Raw genomic sequence first — 27514 nt, 5'->3', positions numbered from 1 at the left:
TTATACAAGTCAATCCAGTGAAACGCAAAATCAAATCAAATCAAGCTTTATTTATACAGCATATTTCAGACTTCGAATGAGTTCAATGTGCTTTTTACAGGAAAAAAATCATTAAAAACTATGAAAATAATAGCTGAAATATTTACTACACAACAAACATAACATAAAAAGAACTAAAGAATGACAAAAGAACTTAACAAATAAAAAGCATCCTAAGGAAAGCAAAGCAAAAAAAGATGTGTTTTATGATCTCTTTTAACTTCTTGCGTCGAGCCATCCCGGATCCGGTATCGTGACTACAGCCTCAAGCTCATTACCATAACGCAACGTTAACTATTAATGAAAATCGCAAATGAAATTAAATTAATCTATTTGCTCTCAAGTTTAGCCTTTTGTTAACAACACTGTCATCTCAGATTTTCAAAATATGCTTCTCAACCATTGCAAAACAAGCATTTGTGTAACAGTATTGATGGCTAACGTAGCATTTAGCGTTAGCATTCAGCATGCAACATTTTCCACAAAAACCAGAAAAGCATTCAAATAAAATAATTTACCTTTGAAGAACTTCAGATGTTTTCAATGAGGAGACTCTCAGATAGCAAATGTTCAGTTTTTCCTGAAAGATTATATGTTTAGGACAAATCGCTCTGTTTTCTGCGTTACGTTTAGCTACGAAAAAAAAACTGTATCCAGGATTGTGTAAATCTATCCTCAAGCTCATTAGCATAACACAACATTAACTATTAATGAAAATCGCAAATGAAATTAAATTAATCTATTTGCTCTCAAGCTTAGACTTTTGTTAACAACACTGTCATCTCAGATTTTCAAAATATGCTTCTCATCCATAGCAAACTAGCATTTAGCATTTAGCGTTAGCATTTAGCGTTAGCATTAGCAGGCAACATTTTCACAAAAACCAGCAAAAACATTCAATAAATAATTTACCTTTGAAGAACTTCGGATGTTTTCAATGAGGAGACTCTCAGTTAGATAGCAAATGTTCAGTTTTCCTGAAAGATTAGTTGTGCAGGAGAAACCGGTCCTTTTTCTGCATCATGTTTGGATACCAAAAAAAAACGAAAATTCATTCATCCAAACGCCAAACTTTCTTCCACATTAACTCCATAATATCGACTGAAACATGGTAACGTTGTTTAGAATCAATCCTCACGGTGTTTTTCACATATCTCTTCATGATATATCATTCCTGGAAGTCTCCTCTCTGTCTCAATCACATGGATGAATGCGAGCAGCTTGGAGATTACGCAACAAATTCAACAAAGGACACTGGGCGGACCCCTGGTAAATGTAGTCTCTTATGGCCAATCTTACAATGATATGCCTACAAATACGTCACAATGCTGCAGACAACTTGGACAAATGATGGAAAGGGCAGGCTAATTCGTGGCGCTTTCACAGCCATATAAGGAGACAATGGAAAACAGAGCCTCAAAAATCCTGCTCATTTCCTGTTTGAAGTTGCATCTTGGTTTCGCCTGTAAGATCAGTTCTGGGGCACCCACAGACAATATCTTTGCAGTTTTGAAAACGTCAGAGTGTTTTATTTCCAAAGCTGGCAATTATATGCATAGTCGAGCATCTTTTTGTGACAAAATATTGTGCTTAAAAACGGGCACGTTTTTTTTATCCAATAATGAAATAGCGCCCCCCCTAGCTTCAACTGGTTAAATGTGTCCACATTTTCAGCCCCCCTCATGTTCTCTGGCAAGCTATTGCAGAGGCTTGGGGCATAATTACTAAAGGCTGCCTCTCCATGCCCCTTGGTTCTTTGGGAAAGTTAATAGGCCAGTGCCAGAGGACCTGAGGGACCTACTTCCTATATAACTTAAAAACATGTCTGACATATTGGGGTGCCCAATCGTGTATGGAAAAAACAATAGAACATATTAAAATGAATTATAAAACTTACAGACAGCCAGAGTGCAGAGACCTTAAAACTAGTGTAATGTGTGCTCTCCATCTGGTCTTGGTCAGTACCCATGCTGCAGCATTCTGTATGTTTTGCAGTTGACCAATGTCTTCCCAACAATGCTCAAATGGTGACATGTATGACGAGTATACAGGCCATGGAAGAACTGTAACATGTTCAGCTTCCATCAATTGTGTACAGATTCTTGCGACATGGGTTTGTGCATTATCATGCTGAAACATGAGTTGATGGCAGCAGATGAATGGCACAACAATGGGCCTCAGGATCTCATCACAGTATCTCTGTGCATTAAAATTGGCATTGATAAAATGCAATTGTGTTTGTTGTCCATAGCTTATGCCTGCCCATACCGTAACCCCACTGCCACCATGGTGCACTCTGTTCACAACATTGACATCAGCAAACCACTCACCCACACGACTCCATAGACACTGTCTGCCATCTGCCAGGTACAGTTGACACCATGATTAATCTGTGAAGAGCACATTTCTCCAGTGTGCCAGTGGCCATCGAAGGTGAGTATTTGCCCACTGAAGTCAGTTACGACGCTGAACTGTAGTCAGGTCAAGACCCTGGTGAGAATGACAAGCACGCAGATGAGCTTCCCTGAGATGGTTTCTCAGTTTGTGCAGAAATACTTTGCTTCTGCAAACCCACAGATTCATCGGCTGTCCGGGTGTGCTGGTCTCAGATGATCCCACAGGTGATCAAGTCCGGATGTGGATGTCCTGAGCTGGCATGGCTACACATAGTCTGAGGTTGTGAGGCCAGTTGGACTTGCTGCAGAATCTATAAAATTAAGTTGGAGGTGGCTTATGGTAGAGAAATTAACATTATATTCTCTGCAGTCAGAATACCATTTGTACGATCCCTCAAAACTTGAGACATCTGTGCATTTATTTATTCATTATTTTACCAGGTAAGTTGACTGAGAACACATTGAATGAGCCAATTGTAAACTGGGGATTATTAGGTGACCGTGATGGTTTGAGGGCCAGATTGAGAATTTAGCCAGGACGCCAGGGTTAACACCCCTACTCTTACGTTAAGTGCCATGGGATCTTTAATGACCTCAGAGAGTCAGGACATCCATTTAACATCCCCCTACACAGGGCAGTGTCCCTAATTGAAATATATTTTTAGACCAGAGGAAAGAGTGCCTCCTATTGGCCCTCCAACACCCCTTCCAGCAGCATCTGGTCTCCCATCCAGGAACTGACCAGTACCAACCCTGCTTAGAAGCAAGAAGCAGTGGTATGCAGGGTGGTATGCTGCTGGCATTGTGTTGTGTGCCAAACTGCACATTTTATAGTGGCCTTTCATTATCCCCAGCACAAAGTGCACCTGTGTAATGATCATGCTGTTTAATCAGCTTCTTGATATGCCACACCTGTGAGGTGGATGGATTATCTTGGCAAAAGAGAAATGCTCACTAACAGGGATGTTGACAAATTAGAGAGAAATACTTTTTTTGTGCGTACAGGATTATTTCTGTGATCTTTTATTTCAGATAATGAAATATGGGACCAACTCTTTACATCTTGCTATTATATTTTTGTTGAGTGTACTTCGGACCACAGATGGCACAGAGAACACCAGTATCCGTGCTCCAAAATGAAAAACAAAACAATGAACTCTAAACAGTTGACTGACTGTCACGACTTCCGCCGAGGTCGGTTCTTCTCATTGTTCGGGCGGTGTACGGTGGTCGACATCACCAGTCTTCTAGCCTTCACTGATCCACCTTTCATTTTCTATTTGTTTTGTCTTGTTTTCCCGCACACCTGGTTTGCATTCCCGCATTACTCGTCTTGCATATAACCCTCTGTATCCCCCCATGTCTGTGTGTGGAATTGTTATGTGTAAATGTATGTGTACTCCAGGCTGGTTTGAGCTGGGTTATTGTAACCCGTGTGTGTTTAGTTTTCTGAGTGCCGTGTTTTGCTCGCCTCAATAAAGGGCTCCGTTTGCTACGCATTTCTGCTCTCCTGCGCCTGACTTCCCTGCAGCCAGTTGCACACTCCGTTACACTGACAAAAGCAAACAAATCAATGGATTAATCTTATGCATTGGAATAAAGGCATGGGCTATTTTTATCAAACACATGGCATTTGTATTAGTAATTGCAATGAAAATCTATGCTAAAGGAGCTCAGCTGAAGCCGAAATGCAGCACTCCTGGGCTCCCGAGTGGCGCATTGTGTTCATTTCACTTGGAAGCTTTACTTTTCATATTTGGTGCACACACAAGAACACGCACACGCGCACACACACACACACACACACACACACACACACACACACACACACACACACACACACACACACACACACACACACACACACACACACACACACACACACACACACACACACACACACACACACACACACACACACACACACACACACACACACACACACACACACACACACACACAGTGAAATCACACCAGCCCTAATGTCTCCCCTTGTAAAACCCACAAAATTGTTAGGCTACTATCAAATGTATGGTCTTTGCAGGTGTTGAGCTTCATGCCTCACAGATGTGTGTTTATGTTTATAGGGCAGTAAGCCATATCTCTCTGCTTTGCATTATACCTGCTCTTCAGGCACATGCCAATGCACCAACCAGCAGATGTGCTGCCACTAAGGCCTAGCAAACAGTCATTAGTAGAGGAAGGGGTTGGGCTCCCCTCAGAGATATGTGTTGTGCATTCCTGCATGGTCCAGCACTGACAGAGTGAACTCTTTTAGTCACACTCTGAGAAAACACAACACATTTATCAACAAAACTCTGTCTCAGTAAACACAGTCTGTCTCTTTACACAGTATAAACACAATATAAAGGAGATAGAGCAACTAGCCCTCACAGTCTCACGTCAGAATTACACGTCATGTTTCTCAAACAGCAAATTTCAAAATGGCTGCAAACGTCGAAGTGTTTAAGTTTAAATTTAGGCATTAACTATGACATCTTAAGGTTAAGCGTGAACTCCAAATGGTTAAGGTAAGGGTTAAGTTTTGGAATAGGCTTAATATAAAAATCTCAAAAACAACTTTCTATCACTCGATTCCAATTTGCAACATTTGGAATCAGAGGCAGATGCTTATGCCCATCTACAACGCCCTACCAAAACCAAAACCTACTTGAAGGTAACAGCGCTCACTGTTGCCCCTAGAGGCCGGTTTCCATTTCCCAACGTCCTCAGACATGGATGGACGTCGAATACTAACTTGTATCACAGGTGATGTGGCTGGATAGAGACCAACAATTCACAAGTTCGGCTTCTCACCATCTAACGAACATGTCGGAAGGGGTAGTAGTTGATGGAGCACTGTCAACTGTGGGACGGTATATATATATATATATTTATATGCTCTATTCATTTGACGTTGCTACGCTGAACAAATCTTTGGCATGTAATATAATAATAATAATAATATACATGTAGCTTGCTAGCAGAGATTCAATGATGATGAGAGACAAGAACTTCAATAAATAATTGAATACATATCCAATAGGCGTACATAGGCCGCACTACGCTGGTAAATGAATTAAGAAAATTCCGAGAGTTTACAGTTTCCACGGTGAATTATTTGTTTCATGTTCATTGTTGGGATAGCTATCCTACTGACATTTGTAAAATGATACTTTGCTGCACAGGTCATAAAGGCAGACAGGTAGGTTTATACAACCCACAACTGTTGCAAACCAAGCAGTAGCATGGAAAAATAATGTGTACATGCTTTTTTCCCCAAGGAAGATGAAGTTGATGAATTTCCTGCCTGGACTGCGGGACAGTGGAATTATGAGATTAAAGGCCAGTTTATAATTGGTCTAATGACATGTCTGTAGACAATTAGAATATGACAAGTGTCACTGGTCAAAACGCATTCAATTTATACTCCGGAATGTCTGTAGACCGTCACTGCGATGATCTTCCTTGTCACACAGACATGAAAAAATTATATTGTTGTGTTATCGAACAGCCACTGCAACCAGACCAAATCCTCCTGTGCAGGTGTCCTAATATTCTCAGATATAATTATCCACTTTTATTTAATCAGAGTGTGAGTTATTTTCAGGAACCTTGTAACCTTGTAAAGAATTATGATGTTGTGGGTTTATTTTCCTCTAATAATGAATAAAAGTAGCTAAAGTTAAGACATTGACAGCTATGCTCATTATTTGAAATGGCTAGCCAAGTAGCTAACTAGATGGACTGTTAACCAGCCTTAACACTTCATGGTACTTTGCGTCCAGGATCCAAACAACCCGTTTTATAATCTTGTGTAATCCACTATATTCTTTAATCATATCAACGAGGATGACTATTTGACAGTTTATAGACGCCCTAGTGTCTGTACTGCTGTACATTGCAGTAGATCAGTGAGTGTAGCAGACATGAGTCTGCGTGGGGTCAAGGTCCATAACCACGGGGGCTAGATTAGTCTACACAGACACTTAAAAGATGCCATAGAAATCACAGGCTCCAGTCACTGTCGCCTCCACCATGGATCCCCTCCAGACTGCTGCTGGTAGTGCACTTAGTACCGAGCTCTGCAGAATATGAGACAAGGACAAAGTAGACCTTCTACTGTAGTTCTTATAAAAGCATAGCGTTCATTGTTGCTACCTTGCCATCTAACCTAGATGTCTGAATAGAAAAAACGACTAGATAGTGAAAAGGTATTCAGCCACTGCTGGAGGATAAATGGAAGTTGGTCAAATTGTCAAAACGGAATGCTGTAAGGCTGAGATCTGTTGGCTTAAACAAAATACACAAACAGGACAGAGACAAATACATTTAACACAGTTATTATGTTCATTCTATGGAATGTGGTCATTTATAGTGAGCATGCTTCTGATGCGGTCTGGTTAAATGTATGAGTAATTGACTCCAGTAACAATGCTGGTGAGGCAGGCTGAATGTGGAGCTTTCTCAAATATCCCTACATGCTCTTTAACCATTTATGCTGAAGTCTTAAATGCAGGGAGAGACAGGGAGGAAAGATAATTTAAGAAGAGAGAGCAAGAGAGAAAGAGGGAGAGAGAGACACGGTGTGACTGTGGTGAGGGTCATGCGACCAGAGTTGATGTAGAGTCTCTTGCGAACTCCATGCTTCTGCTCCTCGAAAACCTGGCCCAAGCGACCTCTCCCTCCCCACATCCCGGTCCATCATCCACCCTGGGGAGCGGTCGAGGCGTGGGTCACCCCCCCTCTCATCTGTACTTCTCTTATGCTATCTCTCTCAGTTGCGCTCCCTGTCTCTGTCTCTGTCCCCCCATACCCCCATCCCCGTCCCCGTCCCCATCCCTCCAAACGAGGCCATGCCGAGGAGGATGCTTGTGGTTTTCAGACTAGGAAATCCACAAAAATGTCAATATAAGTAGACACTACGAGTTATTCATTTTTAGTCAGGGAGAAGCAGACAGCCGGTCAAATCTGAAGACATCATACAATACAGAAGAGACGAGTATGGATGAGAACAAGAGTACTAGGCCACATGTGTTTTGAACACATAAAACCATCTGGGGGTTATTGAAGGGGGGGACAGGCTTGTTGAGCAAGGGGCTGGTGTTTACATGAGTAATAGCATCATACTGGAATTATACTGGAATCCTGAGGTCATAGACATTATGTTAATAATGCATGCCCTGTGTAGACTACGCCCTGTTTAGACACCCCTCCCTGTTCTCACTGAGTAGAGTATATTGTTTTGTTGTTTTACATTTTCCGTAACCCTTCTTTTCAGGGTTACCACGGCAATAATACGTCACCCAAAGAACAACGGATCCAAAACAAAGAGAATTGCAAAATCACTCATTGATTTTTCCAAACAAAGTATGAAAGCAGCGCCTTTAACTGTCTTCACTTAGCACTGATAATACATTTGACCTGGCCTCTTGTGTAATCCATTCTCAGAGTGATTAATATAGAATAGTATGCCATTCCTAAACTGTTCTTGGATGGCAGAGATTAGATTCTTAAGGAGAAGTGCAGATCTTCCGAGGAGTAGAATATAATTTATGAGTTCATTAATGTTACAGGGCCAGAGAGATGTGGGAACTGTTGGGAGTGATATCTAACGGCATTCCAGGACATCTGTACATCCTGTCCAGCTGACTGTCCTCAAACAGACTCTCACAGATTAATCAAAGCCTCAACACTAAGTCACATACTCTGTGTGTGTATTTTGCTGTGTGTGTATGTGTGGGCTAAAACATAATAACATTTACATTTACATTTAAGTCATTTAGCAGACGCTCTTATCCAGAGCGACTTACAAATTGGTGCATTCACCTTATGACATCCAGTGGAACAGTCACTTACAATAACATACTGCTGAGGTTGTTACCATGACAGACCTGCACAGCAACAGGACTTCGGATCAAAAAGAGGAGCCAGAGAGCTTCTTAATAAATTGAACAGTTCAGGCCTCATTGGCTGAATTTAAACCTCATATGAAAACTGGAAACATGTATGTTGAAGTCTTTAATCCAGGCTGCTGCTCCTCGAAACCCCGGCCAGGTGACCTCAACCCTCCTCATGTCCTGGACCAACAGCCTCTCTTGGGAGAGGTTGAGGCGTGGGTCCCCCCTATTGTCCTCTCATGTGTACTTCTACTTTTTCCACACACAGCACACGCTCTTGCACACACGCGGGCTTACTGAGCGGGCCCTAGTGGAGCCAGCAAGTTGTGTAAGGTGCGATTAGTTGAATAAGTCTGTGAGCTATTTTATCTTCATTTATAGGCTATTTGATCATTTATTTAGGGTGTATCGATCGAACGACAGCCTGTACAGGTCCGTACTGATGCAGTTGTTTTTTTTTTTTTAAACGTAGTTAATAATTTAACATTTTAAATGTTTTTCTCTTTTGAGACTTTTGTGTGTTTAATGTTAACTGTTAATTTGTGATTGTTTATTTCACTTGATTTCGCAATGATAACATATGTTTCCAATGCCAATAAAACCTGAAGAGCGAGAGAGAGAGCAAGAGAGAGAGAGAGAGAGAGAGAGAGAGAATTGTCTTACTAAATGAATGTTCCTCATTATTTCTGGGTAACAATTACATTTCTTACTGTGATTGTTTTCAATTAAAAGGTTTGGAAAAAAACTAAAATATCTTCTTAGCAAAGTGCAATTTCTCAAGCAAGAATTTTCTAGGGCTGTCTGGGAGTGGCCTGAGTGGGGTGGGGGGTGGGGTGGGGGACTGAAAGCTAGCTGTTATTACCAAATTAATGATGTCTGAATTAAAAGAAAATGACAAAACAGGCACTTTAATAAATACCAGCTATAGGCTGCCAGGATAATGGAATAGTTCCAAAAACTCCAAGCTAATACTTTAAAGTATTTGAAAGTGTCTGACTTATGTGTTTGACCCTGATGTACTGGTTGGTTCCCAGACTACAGGTACCTATATAACCAGTGTCCGGGCCCAGAGTGGAACGTCATGTGTCGGGGCTGCTGTGAGTACGACGTGATCCGCTGTAAGTGTCCCCTCCAAGGCACCCCCGTTGGCTACGCTGTGCCTTGCTGCCGCAACGCCCTCAACGAGTGTGACCCCTGCATCATTCACCCAGGTAAACCTGTCCAACACACCACCATGCTGTCTCAAAACCTGGGATGTCTATCCATTTAGTTTTTTTTTATATCTGGTAAACCCATGGAGGACTGGTTGAATGCATTCCTGCATGCTGTGTACTCAATTGTATTGACAACAACATGGTCAGATACATTATTCATTATTCATCATGAATTAATCATTAACATTTGGTTCATGCATGTGACCGACCAATACCTCATGAGCAGTGCTTAATTTGAGTCGGATACTGCCGGAACAAGATCCGGCACCTGTTCATTTTGGACTGTTTTATTCCGGAACCTAATTGGCCGGATCCGGTACCACTTGTGGCATGAAAAATTACTATCACTTTTTGCAATGTACAAGACCAAAGTTCAAGTTGTGGTGCCTCTTCGTTAATTCTCCTGCCTCCACAAAAGAAAACATGTGAAAAAGATTTTCAGCCTGGGCCTAATATTCTATTAGTTGATTTGGGTTGAGCCGGCCCGGGTTTATAGTTTGTGAAACATTCCCTGCAACTCTCATCTCTCCAGCGTGTTGCACTTCATCATTTATTTCCTTATAGAATCAAAGCTGCGCGAAAGGTTCTGGAGGAACTGCAGCACCCCCTGTTAAATTCAAATACATTTTCCAAAGTTATAGAAGTATTGCTGTCTGTTCAGAATTGCTGTCTGTTCAGAATGAAATCATTCAGAATAGCCTACTACACCATGGGAATCACTGTAATTTAGCCACAGAGGATCAACATCTTCTTTTAAAAAAATAGCCTTTGTCGGAAACATACTGCAAATCTGTCAGTGAAAATACAGCACGCAGACAAAACAGGCCTTTCGCAATATTTCAAATACAGTCGAGGGAAATCACAGGTTCGAAAGCAATGACTTCTGCTGAAAAGAGAAGACTACTGGAAGGATACCGAAATATTTGATCAACTTCCAAATATTGTTTTACAAAAGAGAGGGGGTAGGCTTTTGGCACAAGCGCATCAACAATTGCCAGTGAAACTGGAAAGCATTTTTAGGACTATAATTTCATCCTCATATTGTAGCCTACAATATAATGTCTCCACACACTTAGGCTATTGATGGATTCAAGACAAGGTCGTTTTTATTGATCTCAGATTCTGAGATTTTCAGTGCCATTTCCATCATTTGTGAAGTATTAAAAAAGATTCTGCCAAAGTCTAAAGTAAAAATTTTAAAAGTCCAACAATTTCCTGGACCATAGGCTACTAACATTTTTCCCCATGTGTGCAACTTCTAAGTGCCTCTACTGTACTGCTCTATGCCACTACCGCAAATGCAATGATATGCATGCAATGCTATATAATAAAGGTGATTTCTTTTCTTATGCTTTCTGATACCTCAGAAGTTCTCAGGTCACCCCCCTTTAGCACTCACTTTTGTTCCAGCACCTTCTGATTTACAAATTATGCACTGCTCAAAAGGCTTCTTCTCTCCAAGCTGAGACCTTGAAACTGAGACACCCCTTTTGGTTCTCAAAACAATGTTCTGGGCGTACTGACAAATTGATTGTACTAATTGAGAGGATTCCTCCCAGGCACGATCAATCAGTCAGTTGCATGCAACCCAGTCTAATTGGTTATTAGAAAAGCACAAACATAACATTTTCCTTCACACCTCTATGTTTGCTCTCCTGTTGTGTATTTACTCTGTGTGGGAGGTCTGTTGGCAATAACAAGGTTAATACAGCAGAAATAACCTAAGTGAAAACCTATTGCTGAAAAAGTACAATGAGTAGATATATAATATTTCACCACAAGTTGTTGCATGAATTATTGACCTATGGGAATATGCTAATACTTTCTCTTTATCAACGTATATTTTTAATCTGCTTCATCTTCAAATCACATGTACTCCTCGGCCTGAACTATTAGCCAGACACCCACACATTATTGACACATACACATGCACGCGCATCCCTTTCCACTCTGAGGATACTGTATGGAGGAGGAGACATGGTAAAGTAATGTGATGTTTACACGGATACCTGTTGATGTTTACATGTCCTGCTGCTGCATCCCTGACACCCATATCCCTGACACCCATATCCCTGACTCCCAGCCTGTCTGTCCTCAGGATATCTGCACTGCAGAGCACCACAGAACCCCCAAAGTGAAAATACATCTAAAACTCAGTCCTTCTGGGGGTTTTCTGGACATTTCTATTTCAGGAAGAACACATGTGTTTTTGTTGTTTAGTTACTCTGGTACAGTAGATGATGAGCCTGATGAGTTTAGCAGGACTGAGCTAAAAAGCAAACAGTCACTGAGTGGAGTAGAGTAGAGGTATGTGGCTGATTGTAACCCGAACAGTCATTGGGAACGGTCAAACCAAGTCTGTGACTGAATGCATCATCCTTATGGTGAAGAGGTTTTAGATGTTTTAGTGTTCAATCAGCACTATATAACCTCTCACTCTTTGTCTCTTTCTCCTCACATTCACCCTCTTTCTTTTCTTTTCTCTCCTCTCTCTGTCTTAGGTTGCAGCATATTTGAGAACTGTAAGCGGTGTAACAATGGGACGTGGGGGCCCAGAGATGATTTCTTCGTCAAGGGGAAGTACTGTGCTGAGTGTCGACCCGGCTGGTCAGGCGGTGACTGCTTGAGTGAGTTCACTCCTTCTCCCATATACCTCTACCCACATTACCTCCCAGCATTGTTACGGGTAAAACTCACCCTTAACCACAGATCTAGGATCAGTTTACCTTATTCCCACAGTTCAAACAAAAACCATTAGGGGGATTAAATTATATTTGACCCTGTATCAGGGTTATAGGCAACTTCTACTAGCTTCCCTTCCATGCCTATAGGCACATACCTTCTACCTTCAACCCAGTTAAACTGAACAAAAATAGAAATGCAACATGCAACAATTTCTAAGATTCTACTGAATTATAGTTCATATAAAAAATATGTCAATTGAAATACATTCATTAGGCCCTAAATCTATGGATTTCATATGAATAGGAATACAGATACGAATTTGAATTTGTTGTTCACAGACAATTAAAAAAGAGGTAGAAGTGTGGATCAGAAAAACAGTCAGCATCTGGTGTGACTCCATTTGCCTCATGCAGCGTGACACATCTCCTTCTCGTAGTGGATCAGGCTGTTGATTGTGGCCTGTGGGATGTAGTCCAACTCTTCTTCAATGGCTGTGTGAAGTAACTGGTTATTGCCGGGAACTGGAACACACTGACACACACGTCAATCCAGAGCATTCCAAACATGCTCAAAAGGTGACAGTTCTACTGAGTATGCAGGCCATGGAACAATTGGAATTGCAGGAATTGTATACAAATCCTTGCAACGCGGGGCCATGCATTATCATGCTGAAACGTGAGGCGGATGAATGGCATAACAATGGGCCTTGGGATCTTGTTACGTTATCTCTGTGCATTCAAATTGCAAACGATAAAATGCCATTTTGTTCGTTGTCCGTAGTTTATTCCTGCCCATACCATAACCACCATGGGGCACTCTAGTCACAATGTTGAAATCAGCAAGGCACTCGCCTACATGACACCATACACTTGGTCTGTGGTTGTGAGGCCGGTTGGACGTACTGCCAATTTCTCTAAAACAACATTGGAGGCTGCTTATGGTAGAGAAATGTACATTATATTCTCTGGCAACAGCTTTGGTGGACATTCCTGCAGTCAGCATGCCAACGTGCTTCTACAACTGCATTGCTTGCTGTTTGGGGTTTTAGGCTGGGTTTCTGTACAGCACTTTGAGATATCAGCTGATGTACGAAGGGCTATATAAATAAATTTGATTTGATTTGAATTTCACACTCCCTCAAAACATGTGACATCTGTAGCATTGTGTTGATCATTACACAAGGTTCACCTGTGTAATGATCATGCTGTTTAATCATCTTCTTGATATGCCACAACTGTCAGATGGATGGATTATCTTGGCAAAGGAGAAATGCTCACTAACATGGATGTAAGCAAATGTGTGCACAAAATATTAGAAAAATAAGCTTTTTATGCGAATGGAACATTTCTGTGACCTTCCACGTTGTGTTTATTTTTGTTCAGTGTACTATAGGAGAGACGTCTGGCACAACCGTATGTTTGGTGGATGAAAGCTAAATGCCTCAGGGTTTTATCATTCAATGAGCTGAAACAACAAGTCAAGACACTGTTAATCAACATCCTGGAATCTCACAATACCATTTGATATGTCATGTCTGGAGTATAGCTTTAACAATATGCAAATAACAAAATGTGCTGTGAGGCACAGGTAGAAAGACTTTTCATCAACAGCAGAAACCTGGCATGTATTTGCGGCTCTGGGCCGCAGGCCTGTGGTTTCTGCGTATTTTGTATATTTTTTCCAGCCTGCAGTTTTAATTTGTCTCCCACTGGAAATGTATTCTTTTTTTCATGTATTTTTTATGTGCTATCTAGAAACTAAACGGTTCTTTGGCGGAGCCCATAGGAGAACCCTTTATACAGAGGGTTCTACATTGAACCCAAAAGTGTTCTACCTGGAACCAAAAATGGTTCTCCTATGGGGACAGCCGAAGAACCCTTTTGGAACCCTTTTTTCTATGAGTGTATAACATTTTCTTACTATGTAACTAGTAACCAACATGCAATACCTCAACTAGAATGCAATAACATAGTGTAATTTGTAAACATTTCTAAAAACATAATTCCAATTTTGACATTATGGGGTTTTGTGTGTACTGTAGATCAGTGCCTTCAGAAGGTGTTCACACCCATTGACTTGTCGGACTAAAATTGATTTAATTTTATTTATTTAATATAAACGATCGAGTGGAATAAATTATATATACTGTATACACATTGTTGTCCTTAAGCCATTTTTCCACAACTTTGGAAGTATGCTTGTCCATTTGGAAGACCCATTTGCGACCAAGCTTTAACTTCCTGACTGATGTCTTGAAATGTTTCTTTAATATATCCACAGGATTTTCCTACCTCATGATGCCATCTATTTTGTGAAGTGCACCAGTCCCTCCTGCAGCAAAGCACCCCCACAACATGATGCTGCCACCTCTGTGCTTCACGGTTGGGATGGTGTTCTTCGGCTTGCAAGCAACCCCCTTTTTCCTCCAAACATAACGATGGTCATTATGGCCAAACAGTTCTATTTTTGTTTCATCAGACCAGAGGACATTTCTCCAAAAGTATGATCTTCATCCCCATGTGCAGTTGCAAACTGTAGTCTGGCTTTTTAATGGCTGTTTTGGAGCAGTGGCTTCTTCCTTGCATGAGCGGCCTTTCAGGTTATGTCGATATAGGTTTCCTCCAGCATATTCACAAGGTCCTTTGCTGATGTTCTGGGATTTATTTGCACTTTTCACACCAAAGTACGTTAATCTCTAAGAGACAGAACGTGTCTCCTTCCTGAGCGGTATGACGGCTGTGTGGTCCTATGGTGTTTATACTTGCATACTATTGTTTGTACAGATAAACGTGGTACCTTCAGGCATTTGTAAATTGCTCCCAAGGATGTGCCAGACTTGTGGACTTCTGCAATTTTTTTTCTGAGGTCTTGGCTGATTTATTTTGATTTTCCCATGATGTCAAGCAAAAAGCCACTGAGTTTTAAGGTAGGCCTTGAAATACATCCACAGGTACACCTCCAATTGACTCAAATTATGTCAATTAGCCTATCAGAATCTTCTAAAGCCATGACATAATTTTCTGGAATTTTCCAAGCTGTTTAAAGGCACAGTCAACTTAGTGTATGTAAACTTCTGACCCACTGGAATTGTGATACAGTGAATTATAAGTTAAATCATCTCTGTAAACAATTGTTGGAAAAATTGCTTGTGTCATGCACAAAATAGATGTTATAGTCTTGGCAAGTCAGTTAGGACAAGTAATTTGTGGAGTGCTTGAAAAACAAGTTTTAATGACTCAACTGTAACAACAACTGTATATTTTTTTTACACTAAAATATATTGATTAGATACTGTAAGTATTCAACCCCCTGCGTCAATACATGTTAGAATCACCTTTGGCATCGATTACAGCTGTAAGTCTTTCTGGGTAAATCTCTAAGGGATTTGCAGACTGAACCAAGGTGGTAAGGTGAAAAGGTGGAAAGCAGACTGAACCAGGTTTTCCTCTTGGATCTTATCTGTGCTTAGCTCTATTCTGTTTATTTTTACCCAAAACTAAACTACATAGGCCTTGCCAATGACAAGCACACCCATAATATGATGCAGCCACCACCATGCGTGAAAACACGTACTCAGTCATGTGTTGGATTTGCCCAAAACATAACACAAAATCAAATCAAATCAAATGTATTTATATATCCCTTCGTACATCAGCTGATATCTCAAAGTGCTGTACAGAAACCCAGCCTAAAACCCCAAACAGCAAACAATGCAGGTGTAAAAGCACGGTGGCTAGGAAAAACTCCCTAGAAAGGCCAAAACCTAGGAAGAAACCTAGAGAGGAACCAGGCTATGTGGGCTGGCCAGTCCTCTTCTGGCTGTGCCGGGTAGAGATTATAACAGAACATGACCAAGATGTTCAAATGTTCATAAATGACCAGCATGGTCGAATAATAATAAGGCAGAACCTTGTATTCAGTATTACTTTAGTGCCTTATTGCAAACAGGATGCATGTTTTGGAATAATTTTATTGTGCACAGGCTTCCTTCTTTCCACTCTGTCATTTATGTTAGGATTGCGGAGTAATTACTGAACCAAGGTGGTAAGGTGAAAAGGTGGAAAGCAGACTGAACCAGGTTTTCCTCTTGGATCTTATGTTTTGGATCCATCCTCAGTTTTCTCCGATCACAGCCATTAAACTCTAACTGTTTTAATATCACCATTGGCCTCATGGTGAAATCCCTGAGCGGTTTCCTTTCCCCCTGGCAACTTAGTTAGGAAGGGCGCCTGTATCTTTGCAGTAACTGTGTATATTGATACACCATCCAAAATGTAATTAATACCTTCACCATGCTCAAAGGGATATTCAGTGTCTCCTTTATTTTATTTTTACCCATCTACCAATAGGTGCCTTTATTTGTGAGGCCTTGTAATACCGCCCTGCTCTTTGTCGTGAAATACACTGCTTGACTGAGGGAAGTTACAAATAATTGGATGTTTTGGGTACAGAGATAGGGTAGTCCTTTACAAATTATGTTAAAACACTATTATTGCACACAGAGTGAGTCCATACAACGTATTATGTGACTTGTTACTTTACTCCTGAACTTATTTAAGCTTGCCGTAACAAAAGGGTTGAATACTTACTGACTCAAGACATTTTAGCTATTCATTTTTAATTAATTGGCAAACATTCTAAAAACATAATTCCACTTTGACATTATGGGGTTTTGTGTGTAGATTTATGTCACAAAATCTCAATATAATCCATTTTAAGTTCAGGCAGTAACAACAAAATGTGACCGACCTGCTCGATTCGGTCTTATGTCGCAAATTTGAAACTGTGTTTCTTACATTGGATAAAAGTAGAGACTCAGAACTAGACAATGTTATATCATACACTACAGGAACAATGGAAAAGTAATTATTCTTTGAAAGTTGATACATTTGTAACCTTACTTGAATGTTTTGGTAAACCTACTGGAGAGCTCTCCTGTGTCTACACCCATTCAGCATTGTTCACACCCTCTTAAGCCTTTAGTCCCACCCATCTCTTTAAGGATTCACATATGAGGCCAAGTACTGAACAACCAAAGATTTCAAGACTAAAGGCTGGTTTATACTATGTCTATTGACAGTTGTTGCAGTGAAATCATGAACATGCTATTGTTGTCCGACATCAAACTTGTCGTTTGTCAATTTGAAAAAGTATAAACACAAAAACTACAGGCTGCATGACATCGGCAGCCTGATGGTACAAAATAGCATAACTACTGTAGTGTATTTTAACACCAATAAATACACCCATTTAAAATATGTATTTAGTGTATGTCAATCTAGCAAACCAGGCAACTAAAAGCAACTTTTCTAAACACTGTTTTGGTTTGTTTTTAGCTTGTTAGCTAGGTAGCTAATTTTAAGTTAGCTGGCTAGCCAGCTCCAATAATGACCATGCCATATAGCTGACAACGTCTTCACTTTAGCTCATTTGTCTTCATTATTACAGAAAATAAACTCACAACAAAATTATTATTTATTATTATTTACAAGTTAATGGCGAGCCAATTACAGAAAATACCTATTCCAACTAAACTACTGAAAGAGCTGCTTCCTGTGCTTGGCCCTCCTATGTTGAACATAATAAACGGCTCTCTATCCACTGGATGTGTACCAAACTCACTAAAAGTGGCAGTAATAAAGCCTCTCTTGAAAAAGCCAAACCTTGACCCAGAAAATATAAAAAACTATCGGCCTATATCGAATCTTCCATTCCTCTCAAAGATTTTAGAGAAGGCTGTTGCGCAGCAACTCACTGCCTTCCTGAAGACAAACAATGTATACGAAATGCTTCAGTCTGGTTTTAGACCCCATCATAGCACTGAGACGGCACTTGTGAAGGTGGTAAATGACATTTTGATGGCATCGGACCGAGGCTCTGCATCTGTCCTCGTGCTCCTAGACCTTAGTGCTGCTTTTGATACCATCGATCACCACATTCTTTTGGAGAGATTGGAAACCCAAATTGGTCTACACGGACATGTTCTGGCCTGGTTTAGGTCTTATCTGTCGGAAAGATATCAGTTTGTCTCTGTGAATGGTTTGTCCTCTGACAAATCAACTGTACATTTCGGTGTTCCTCAAGGTTCTGTTTTAGGACCACTATTGTTTTCACTATATATTTTACCTCTTGGGGATGTTATTCGAAAACATAATGTAAACTTTCACTGCTATGCGGATGACACACAGCTGTACATTTCAATGAAACATGGTGAAGCACCAAAATTGCCCTCGCTAGAAGCATGTGTTTCAGACATAAGGAAGTGGATGGCTGCAAACTTTCTACTATTAAACTCGGACAAAACAGAGATGCTTGTTCTAGGTCCCAAGAAACAAAGAGATCTTCTGTTGAATCTGACAATTAATCTTAATGGTTGTACAGTCGTCTCAAATAAAACTGTGAAGGACCTCGGCGTTACTCTGGACCCTGATCTCTCTTTTGAAGAACATATCAAGACCATTTCGAGGACAGCTTTTTTCCATCTACGTAACATTGCAAAAATCAGAAACTTTCTGTCCAAAAATGATGCAGAAAAATTAATCCATGCTTTTGTCACTTCTAGGTTAGACTACTGCAATGCTCTATTTTCCGGCTACCTATAAAGCACTAAATAAACTTCAGTTAGTGCTAAATACGGCTGCTAGAATCCTGACTAGAACCAAAAAATTTGATCATATTACTCCAGTGCTAGCCTCTCTACACTGGCTTCCTGTCAAAGCAAGGGCTGATTTCAAGGTTTTACTGCTAACCTACAAAGCATTACATGGGCTTGCTCCTACCTACCTCTCTGATTTGGTCCTGCCGTACATACCTATACGTACGCTACGGTCACAAGACGCAGGCCTCCTAATTGTCCCTAGAATTTCTAAGCAAACAGCTGGAGGCAGGGCTTTCTCCTATAGAGCTCCATTTTTATGGAACGGTCTGCCTACCCATGTCAGAGACGCAAACTCGGTCTCAACCTTTAAGTCTTTACTGAAGACTCATCTCTTCAGTGGGTCATATGATTGAGTGTAGTCTGGCCCAGGAGTGGGAAGGTGAACGGAAAGGCTCTGGAGCAACGAACCGCCCTTGCTGTCTCTGCCTGGCCGGTTCCCCTTTTTCCACTGGGATTCTCTGCCTCTAACCCTGTTACGGGGCTGAGTCACTGGCTTGCTGGGGCTCTCTCGTGCCGTCCCTGGGGGGATGCGTCACCTGGGTGGGTTGATTCACTGTTGTGGTCGGCCTGTCTGGGTTCCCCCCCACCCCTTGGGTTGTACCGTGTCGGAGATCTTTGTGGGCTATACTCGGCCTTGTCTCAGGATGGTAAGTTGGTGGTTGAAGATTTCCCTCTAGTGGTGTGGGGGCTGTGCTTTGGCAAAGTGGGTGGGGTTATATCCTTCCTGTTTGGCCCTGTCCGGGGTGTCCTCGGATGGGGCCACAGTGTCTCCTGACCCCTCCTGTCTCAGCCTCCAGTATTTATGCTGCAGTAGTTTATGTGTCGGGGGCTAGGGTCAGTTTGTTTATCTGGAGTACTTCTCCTGTCCTATTCGGTGTCCTGTGTAAATCTAAGTGTGCGTTCTCTAATTCTCTCCTTCTCTCTTTCTTTCTCTCTCTCGGAGGACCTGAGCCCTAGAACCATGCCCCAGGACTACCTGACATGATGACTCCTTGCTGTCCCCAGTCCACCTGGCCATGCTGCTGCTCCAGTTTCAACTGGCCTGGGCCCTAGGACCATGTCCCAGGACTACCTGACATGAGGACTCCTTGCTGTCCCCAGTCCACCTGGCCATGCTCCTGCTCCAGTTTCAACTGTTCTGCCTTACTATTATTCAACCATGCTGGTCATTTATGAACATTTGAACATCTTGGCCACGTTCTGTTATAATCTCCACCTGGCACAGCCAGAAGAGGACTGGCCACCCCACATATGCTCTCTCTAATTCTCTCTTTCTTTCTCTCTCTCGGAGGACCTGAGCCCTAGGACCGTGCCCCAGGACTACCTGACATGATGGCTCCTTGCTGTCCCCAGTCCATCTGACTGTGCTGCTGCTCCAGTTTCAACTGTTCTGCCTTATTATTATTTGACCATGCTGGTCATTTATGAACATTTGAACATCTTGGTCATGTTCTGTTATAATCTCTACCCGGCACAGCCAGAAGAGGACTGGCCACCCCACATAGCCCGGTTCCTCTCTAGGTTTCTTCCTAGGTTTTGGCCTTTCTAGGGAGTTTTTCCTAGCCACCGTGCTTTTACACCTGCATTGTTTGCTGTTTGGGGTTTTAGGCTGGGTTTCTGTACAGCACTTTGAGATATCAGCTGATGTACGAAGGGCTATATAAATAAATTTGATTTGATTTGATTTGAGCTTACAGGTGTGAGTGTGACGAAACAAAAGCAGGGCTTTCTTCAGGAGAATTTTAGAACTTGGACACTGTCTCATTGACCTAACTTTGTATTCTAATTTGACTTTGGTGCAGGTCACATTCTTCACATTACCGTTTCTGGTAAACACATACTATATCAAATAAAATCTAAGTTGATTTGTCACATGCACAGGTTACATAAAATGTAGTGAAATTGTTACTTGCTTAGTAGGAGTATTTTGTTTAAACATGTAGCTAGCTAGCTAAATAATTAACCATAATCCCAACTCATAACGTAACTACCCTCGATGAATCTTCAGGTTTCTAACCATTCAGGTTCAATTTTGGCTAGCTAGTTAACATTACGCTATAACTAGCAATGCAAATGGCTCTGGGATACAAATAATAGACAGATCATACACATAACATTAGCTAATGAGCCAGCCAGCTAACATTAGCTAGCCAGCTAGCTATCTAACAGTAGGTTTTTAACTTCAAATTAAAATGACTTTCTGACAAAATTAGAAACATATAATATCTGAAAATGTAGCTAGCTAGACTATCTTAATCATATATATGGATGGACCCTTCTCCCTCTCTGTCACGAATGCCATGGTTGCCCTTAGTTTGAAGATGTAATCCGGAGCCAGGTGTTTTAGACAACAGCCTTCTCTGTGTTCTCTTTTCAACTCACTCTGCGTATTTGCAATCAAACGGCAGAATTTCCTTCATACCCTTAGCTATCATACTCTAAAAAAGTCTATATTCAAATGTGTGAGGCGCGACATACACCTAGTTCACTGAAATGAGTCACAAATGTGGAAAAAGTCAAGGGGTGTGAATACTTTCTGAAGGCACTGTATGAGCTACACAACACATTGATTTACTTATAATGACTAGAAACTGGCCAAATTATGATTCAAATTATCAACTAGTATGCTGTTTTACAGTAACATATAATTACATCAAGAAATGAAAAGCCTATTGCATTGCATAATTATGTAAAGTGTGAGCTCTGAGTGGTTCTTTTACTGTTTACAGAGTGTGGAGGAGTGATCCGTAAACGTCAGGGACACATAGTCCTGGAGAGTTACCCCACCAACGCTCGTTGTGAGTGGACTGTTCAGGTGGACCAAGCATTCACCATCGATTTCAGGTGGGTGTGACAAAACATGTATTTGACCTGGGTTGTCTCTGAACTTCAAGACCGAGTTAGTTCACTGAACTTAAAAACCTCTACAGGATTGGTGTCCCCAAACCGGGACGGTTGAGCTAATGTTCGTTAATGTGATTAGCATGACGTTGTAAGTAACAGCAACCTTTCCAGGACATAGACATGTCTTATACGAGCAGAAAGCTCAAAAAAAGGGTCAGATCCTTAGGAGATTTAAATGTAAATGTAAATGAGATTTAATTCATTTAAGCCTGGTGTTGCTAAATGTAAGCTAGTTCTAGCTAGTCAAGCATTGTGAAACAATCAGTGTCACTTAGTTATATTTTCCTATTGACCCAAAAAGGCTACACTTTTGGCCTCTCTGGTGACCATCTGTAATAGTTATTAATACTTGACCCATTTAAGACTAATTTAAGTTCAGTTTTCACAGTTCTATGAGAGGTATTTCATGGCCCAATGTCTAGACGAAAGTTGGAACCACACAAAGTCTTGAATAAAAGTCATTGCATTTCATTTATGTGATGTATTTTTTTATGTGATGTATTTTTTCCAAAATACATAAAAGTTTTGACAGGCAAGCATATATTTGAGGGCTTTTATGTATGATAAAAAAAAGCTGCATTGAATATTGAGCTGCATTCAGTCTGTTGGCACAATACGTAGCACATACTGTAATAGCTTTGAGTGTTAAAATAAACAGATCCATAGTAAAAAATAGCATTCTTCACATACACACAAAGTTCCAGGTTAAACTAAACAACCATGCCAGGCTCAGACAAGCTCCATGATCAGATGACAAATGTGTCTGCAAGTACAGTGAAGACATAAAACAGGTTTCCAGGCCCGCTTGGGCTATCGTCACATGACATGGTCTATCGACAGAAAGAGATTGATGAAATATCTCCAAGTGAAGAAATAGGGCCTCATACTGCTGTTTTATGTATTATATGACATACAAGCCACAGAAACCATGAATGAAATAGTGCTCTTTTCTGTTTCATGTTGCTCTGCTCATAGTTGGACTAATGGAAAGTTATGAGTTTTGGCATCAGCCAGCTAAACCTTACTGGCAGGGCCATCTTCTATTTATTACTCACTACTCTTGGCTACATCACGCTTATTTATTGCTGTACTAATGACGGACAACAACACACTCAGCGAGTTACACAGCAACACACGCTGCATGCCAATACTTTTAAGGCCCTAAGATATTCCCGAAAACGAAAACCCAGGGTCAATTAGCACAAGCCCCTTTTTTCTTTTTTTTAACTAGGAAAGTCAGTTAAGAACAAATTCTTATTTTCAAAGTCAGCCTAGGAACAGTGGGTTAACTGCGTCGTTCAGGGGCAGAACAACAGATTTGTACCTTGTCAAATAGGGGATTCAAACTTTCAACCTTTTGGTTACTAGTCCAACACTCTAACCACTAGGCTACCCTGCCGCCCTTGACCTAAGAGACTGTCACGCAACCTTAGATATCCTGTTTATCTCTATTTGGTTTGGTCAGGGTGTGATTTGGGGTGGGTATTCTATGTTCTATTATTTGTATTTCTATGTTTTGGCCGGGTAGGGTACTCAATCAGGGACTGCTGTCTATCGTTGTCTCTGATTGAGAACCATACTTAGGTAGCCCTATTTCCCACCTGTCTTTGTGGGATGTTGACTTTGTTTATGGCACTTATCCTTAAGCATCACAGTTTGTTTTGTAGTGTTTATTGTTTTGTTTGGCGTCTTTTTCTAATTAAGAAAACATGTACGCACCCCACGCTGCACCTTGGTCCTCTTCATTCAACGGCCGTGTCAGAACTTCCCACCACAAACGGACCAAGCAGCATGGTAAGGAGGAGCAGCGTGTTCCGGATTCATGGACTTAGGAATAAATCCTGGATGGGAAAGGACCCTGGAGGCATGCTGGGGAATATTGCCGTCCGGTAGAGGAACTGGAAGCAGCTAAAGCTGAGCGGTGGTGATATGAGGAGGCTAACCATAGAAGCAGGCACGAGTGGCAGCCCCAAAATAATTTTTGGGAGGGGCACACGGGGAGTGTGGCAGAGTCAGGATTCAGACCTGAGCCAACTCCCCGTGCTTACCGTGGCGAGCATGTGACTGGTCAAGCACCATGCTAAGGGGTGATGCGCACGGTGTCTCAAGTGAGCATTCACAGGCCGGCGTGCTCTGTGCCAGCGTCCCGCATTTACAGGGTGGAAGTGGGCATCCAGCCAGAACGGGTTGTGCCAGCTCTGCGCTCGAGACCGCAAGTGCGCCTCCACAGCCCAGTGTATCCGGTGCCTCTGCCAAGACCTAAGCCTCCTGTATGTCTCCCCAGCCTGGTGAGTCCTGTGCCTGCTCCCAAAGCCAGGCCTCCTGTGTGTCTCTCCATTCCAGTGATGATCCAAGGCAAGAACTTTCAAGTGATGATTCTTGGCACGAAGCCTCCAGTGATGATCCATGGCACGAAGCCTCCAGTGATGATCCATGGCACAAAGCCTCCAGTGATGATCCATGGCACGAAGCCTCCAGTGATGATCCATGGCATGAAGCCTCCAGTGAGGAGTCATGGCACGAAGCCTCCAGTGAGGATTTATGGCACGACACCTCCAGCGACGGTCCGGATCCTCCAGCGATGGTCCGGAGCCCCCAGGGACGGTCTCCGGTCCGAGACTTTGATAACACTTAGGGAAACTTGGTATTGTGACAAAGTCTGATTTAAAATATGAAGTAAAATTCTCCTTTATATGTTGAGCCAAAGATCTTAAATCTACCAATATAGATTGTAAACTCACACTCCATCCAAATCCTTGTTTTCTGTATTCCCTGTACTGTTTCCAGCTGGCATCACTCACTGTTCTGTCCCAACAAAAATCCAAGCTTGTTCATTAAAAGGATATACCAATATGTTTCTCTCACCAAGTATCCTATTCCCTTAAACTCCAATTAAAACAGGTCCCAAAGCCACACAGACCTATGGATGACCTTATATTCACAGGGAAAGCTGACAAAGCATGGTGGGAGTTGACATCAGTGTATTCACCAATCATACTATTCAGCTTGGCAGTGTGACATTTTGAGTTAATAAGCAATCGTACATCAAAGACACTTCAACAACTTAAATCAATCACTTACAATCAGACCAGTGTTAAGACAGTCAGTCACACATGTTTGATTTGATGACTGATTCTGAAGAATGAGATCAGATATTTACAGGCATCAAACACACATACCAGACATTTGTCACTGTGTTCAAAATATACAACTCTGATGGAAAACTGTGGGGATCCGTATTGAGTGTTATGTGCAAATGTACTCTTAAAGGGTGAACACATCAAGTATCCCTAAGATGTTTCTAATAGTACTGAAGCTTGACTACTAATATAGCGTATGTTTTCTATAACTGGACATGTGTTAACTCAAACATCCGTCGTTGTAAAATGTATGTCTGAAATATGTTCTGTTTTCGCAGCTCGTGTCACTAACAATTGTATCGTCATATCTTACATTTTTGATCTTAGCTCAAGTGCATTATTGTCCCATTAGTAACAATTGTAGCTTTGTTGCCTCAAATTGGATAGCATTAGACATGATCTCAGCTGAAAGCCTTGCAGATACATTTTTGATAACGACTGAGTCCATTTTTTTTAGCATTGATCTCTTTCGCAGGCAAGGGAAGCTTAAAAAAAGATGACTGTATGAAAAAGTACTCATCAGTGTTGCCTTCGTGAAAAGATTCCATATCCGTAATAGATTTCGCTTTCACCACAACGGGAGGAATTTAAACATTCAATTCTCACCTCCATTTAAAAGGAAGTGAGTTGTGCAAAGTAGTGGAATCACTGTTCCAATCACTACTGCTGGCTGTAGTAAAAGTCAGGGGTGTGAGATGGTGCCAGCCAGGATGGCAGCACCAGTAAAGCCAGGTAGGCAGAGCGTTCCAGTAAAAACAAGGGCTCTAGCAGGAAAGAAAGAGAAGTCTCCCTACTCATAGTCAAGGGGGGCAACGAGGTGCAATAATACGCCATTTACATCATGTTTACTATGTAGACCACGTGAGAAACCTCTTAATTAGTTTTAAATGGAAAATCCAGGCCTGGCTACTGCAATGAAAACTTTCTGGCTGGAATAAACAGAGGAGTGACAAGATGAGTGAATGGTATAAGTGACTAGCTGAAACAAACCGTGCCAATTTGCTTCCGTATACACACCTTTTAAATATCATTGCAAGAGAATAGGTACGTTCTCAAAACACATACTTTTTTCACTTGCAATGTTTTAGCTGTAGACACATATATTTCCAGGTTAATTCAAGGTGTGGAGATCAATTTATGTGGATTTGTGTCGCAAACCAACCCCCCAAACCCTATACTCCCATTAGTACTTCACATTGAGGTAAACTGTCAATACCACTAAATAAACTCAGTAATAAAATCATTTAGAACAGTCTCCCCAAGATACTTCTAACCAGCTCCCTCCCTTCCTCCCTCTCCACCCACAGGTTTATGATGCTGAGCCTGGAGTTTGACCATTCCTGTCGCTACGACTATATCGAGGTGCGTGATGGTGACAGTATCAACTCTCGTGTGATTGGTCGGTTCTGTGGGAACAACAGGCCTGCTCCAATCCAGAGCTCTGGCAACTCCCTACACGTCCTGTTTGTAGCCGATGGCTATAAGAACTTTGACGGCTTCTTCGCCACCTTCCAAGAAAGCTCAGGTAGGAACAGTACCTCCGAGAGTAGATTTTGTACCAAAAGTTGGCAAATTGATGAATAAGATCTGGGAATATATTGTGGTTTGCAAATATCCCATCATAAGTTGAGAAAGTTTAGAAAAATACTTGAGGGCTTCGGTAGCAACCTGAATGTTAACTTATGGCTGTTATGATAACTAAGCAGAGCACACCCATATCAAACTCATTCCAGGGAATCCCTGCTTGGCAGCCTAAGAGAGAAACCACATAAGTACCAACTTTACCTGTCACTCAGCTCCTCATTCAAACCCAATCACCATGAACACACATGGTAACATAGTACTCCAAGCACTCTACTCAAGCCACAAATACATACCACAGGATACTGTATATTTTGGGGATGGGTGTTGGAGAGTAGGCGTGAATTTAAACACCAAAGTATTTTCTCACCTATTTACAGTTCATACATTTTTTGCCATATCCCCAAAATAAACAATCCACTACAAACTTTGACTGTATTTCAGATCAATAATCAGGACAGATCAATGGTTCCTCTCCTGCTCTCCTTTGTTTAGTGCAGATGAAGGGTGGGAGCGAGGAAAGCCTGCAATGATTTGTATATTTTTTAACTACTGTTATGTAGCCCATGTAACGTGTCTAAGCATCCTTCCTGCTCCTTGTGTTTTCAGCATGCAGCTCCTCCCCCTGTCTCCATGATGGAACCTGTATCATGGACACGTCCCAGTCCTACCACTGTGGCTGTCTGGCTGGCTACACTGGACAGCGGTGTGAGAATGGTGAGTACACTAAACTTTGGGTCAAACTATTCACAGAGGTGATGTGACTTGTGTTACTGGTGTCTTCCAGCTGTACAGTACAGTTAAAACAAAGTCCTCAGACAACAAGCATGTAGAATGTTCTATTCTAAGTTAGAATTCTCCCATGACCATTTCTTCAGAGAGTCCAAATAGTGCTTACAACAATGAGTAAGTCACATTCACTGATCACTTCCCTATTCCCTGCTGGTCACCTCCCTATTCCTTGCTGGTCATCTCCCTATTCCCTACTGGTCACCTC

The 27514-nt window shown here is 41.6% G+C and overlaps 1 protein-coding gene across 3 annotated transcripts in view; it reads left to right on the top strand.

Annotated features, from left to right (window-relative positions):
• Window positions 1-27514, top strand: part of LOC124035702 — a 50165-nt gene that overhangs the window by 8121 nt on the left and 14530 nt on the right. For all 3 annotated transcript variants that reach the window (XM_046349302.1, XM_046349312.1, XM_046349297.1), the window contains exons 2-6: window positions 9370-9546; window positions 12051-12176; window positions 21622-21736; window positions 26244-26461; window positions 27127-27234. In XM_046349302.1, the coding sequence (XP_046205258.1) occupies window positions 9370-9546; window positions 12051-12176; window positions 21622-21736; window positions 26244-26461; window positions 27127-27234 (744 nt within the window). The remainder of the gene's footprint in view (window positions 1-9369; window positions 9547-12050; window positions 12177-21621; window positions 21737-26243; window positions 26462-27126; window positions 27235-27514) is intronic.

This window comes from Oncorhynchus gorbuscha, linkage group LG01 (assembly GCF_021184085.1).
Source record: "Oncorhynchus gorbuscha isolate QuinsamMale2020 ecotype Even-year linkage group LG01, OgorEven_v1.0, whole genome shotgun sequence".
Lineage (NCBI taxonomy): Eukaryota > Metazoa > Chordata > Actinopteri > Salmoniformes > Salmonidae > Oncorhynchus > Oncorhynchus gorbuscha.
This window is presented reverse-complemented; position numbering and strand designations above follow the sequence as displayed.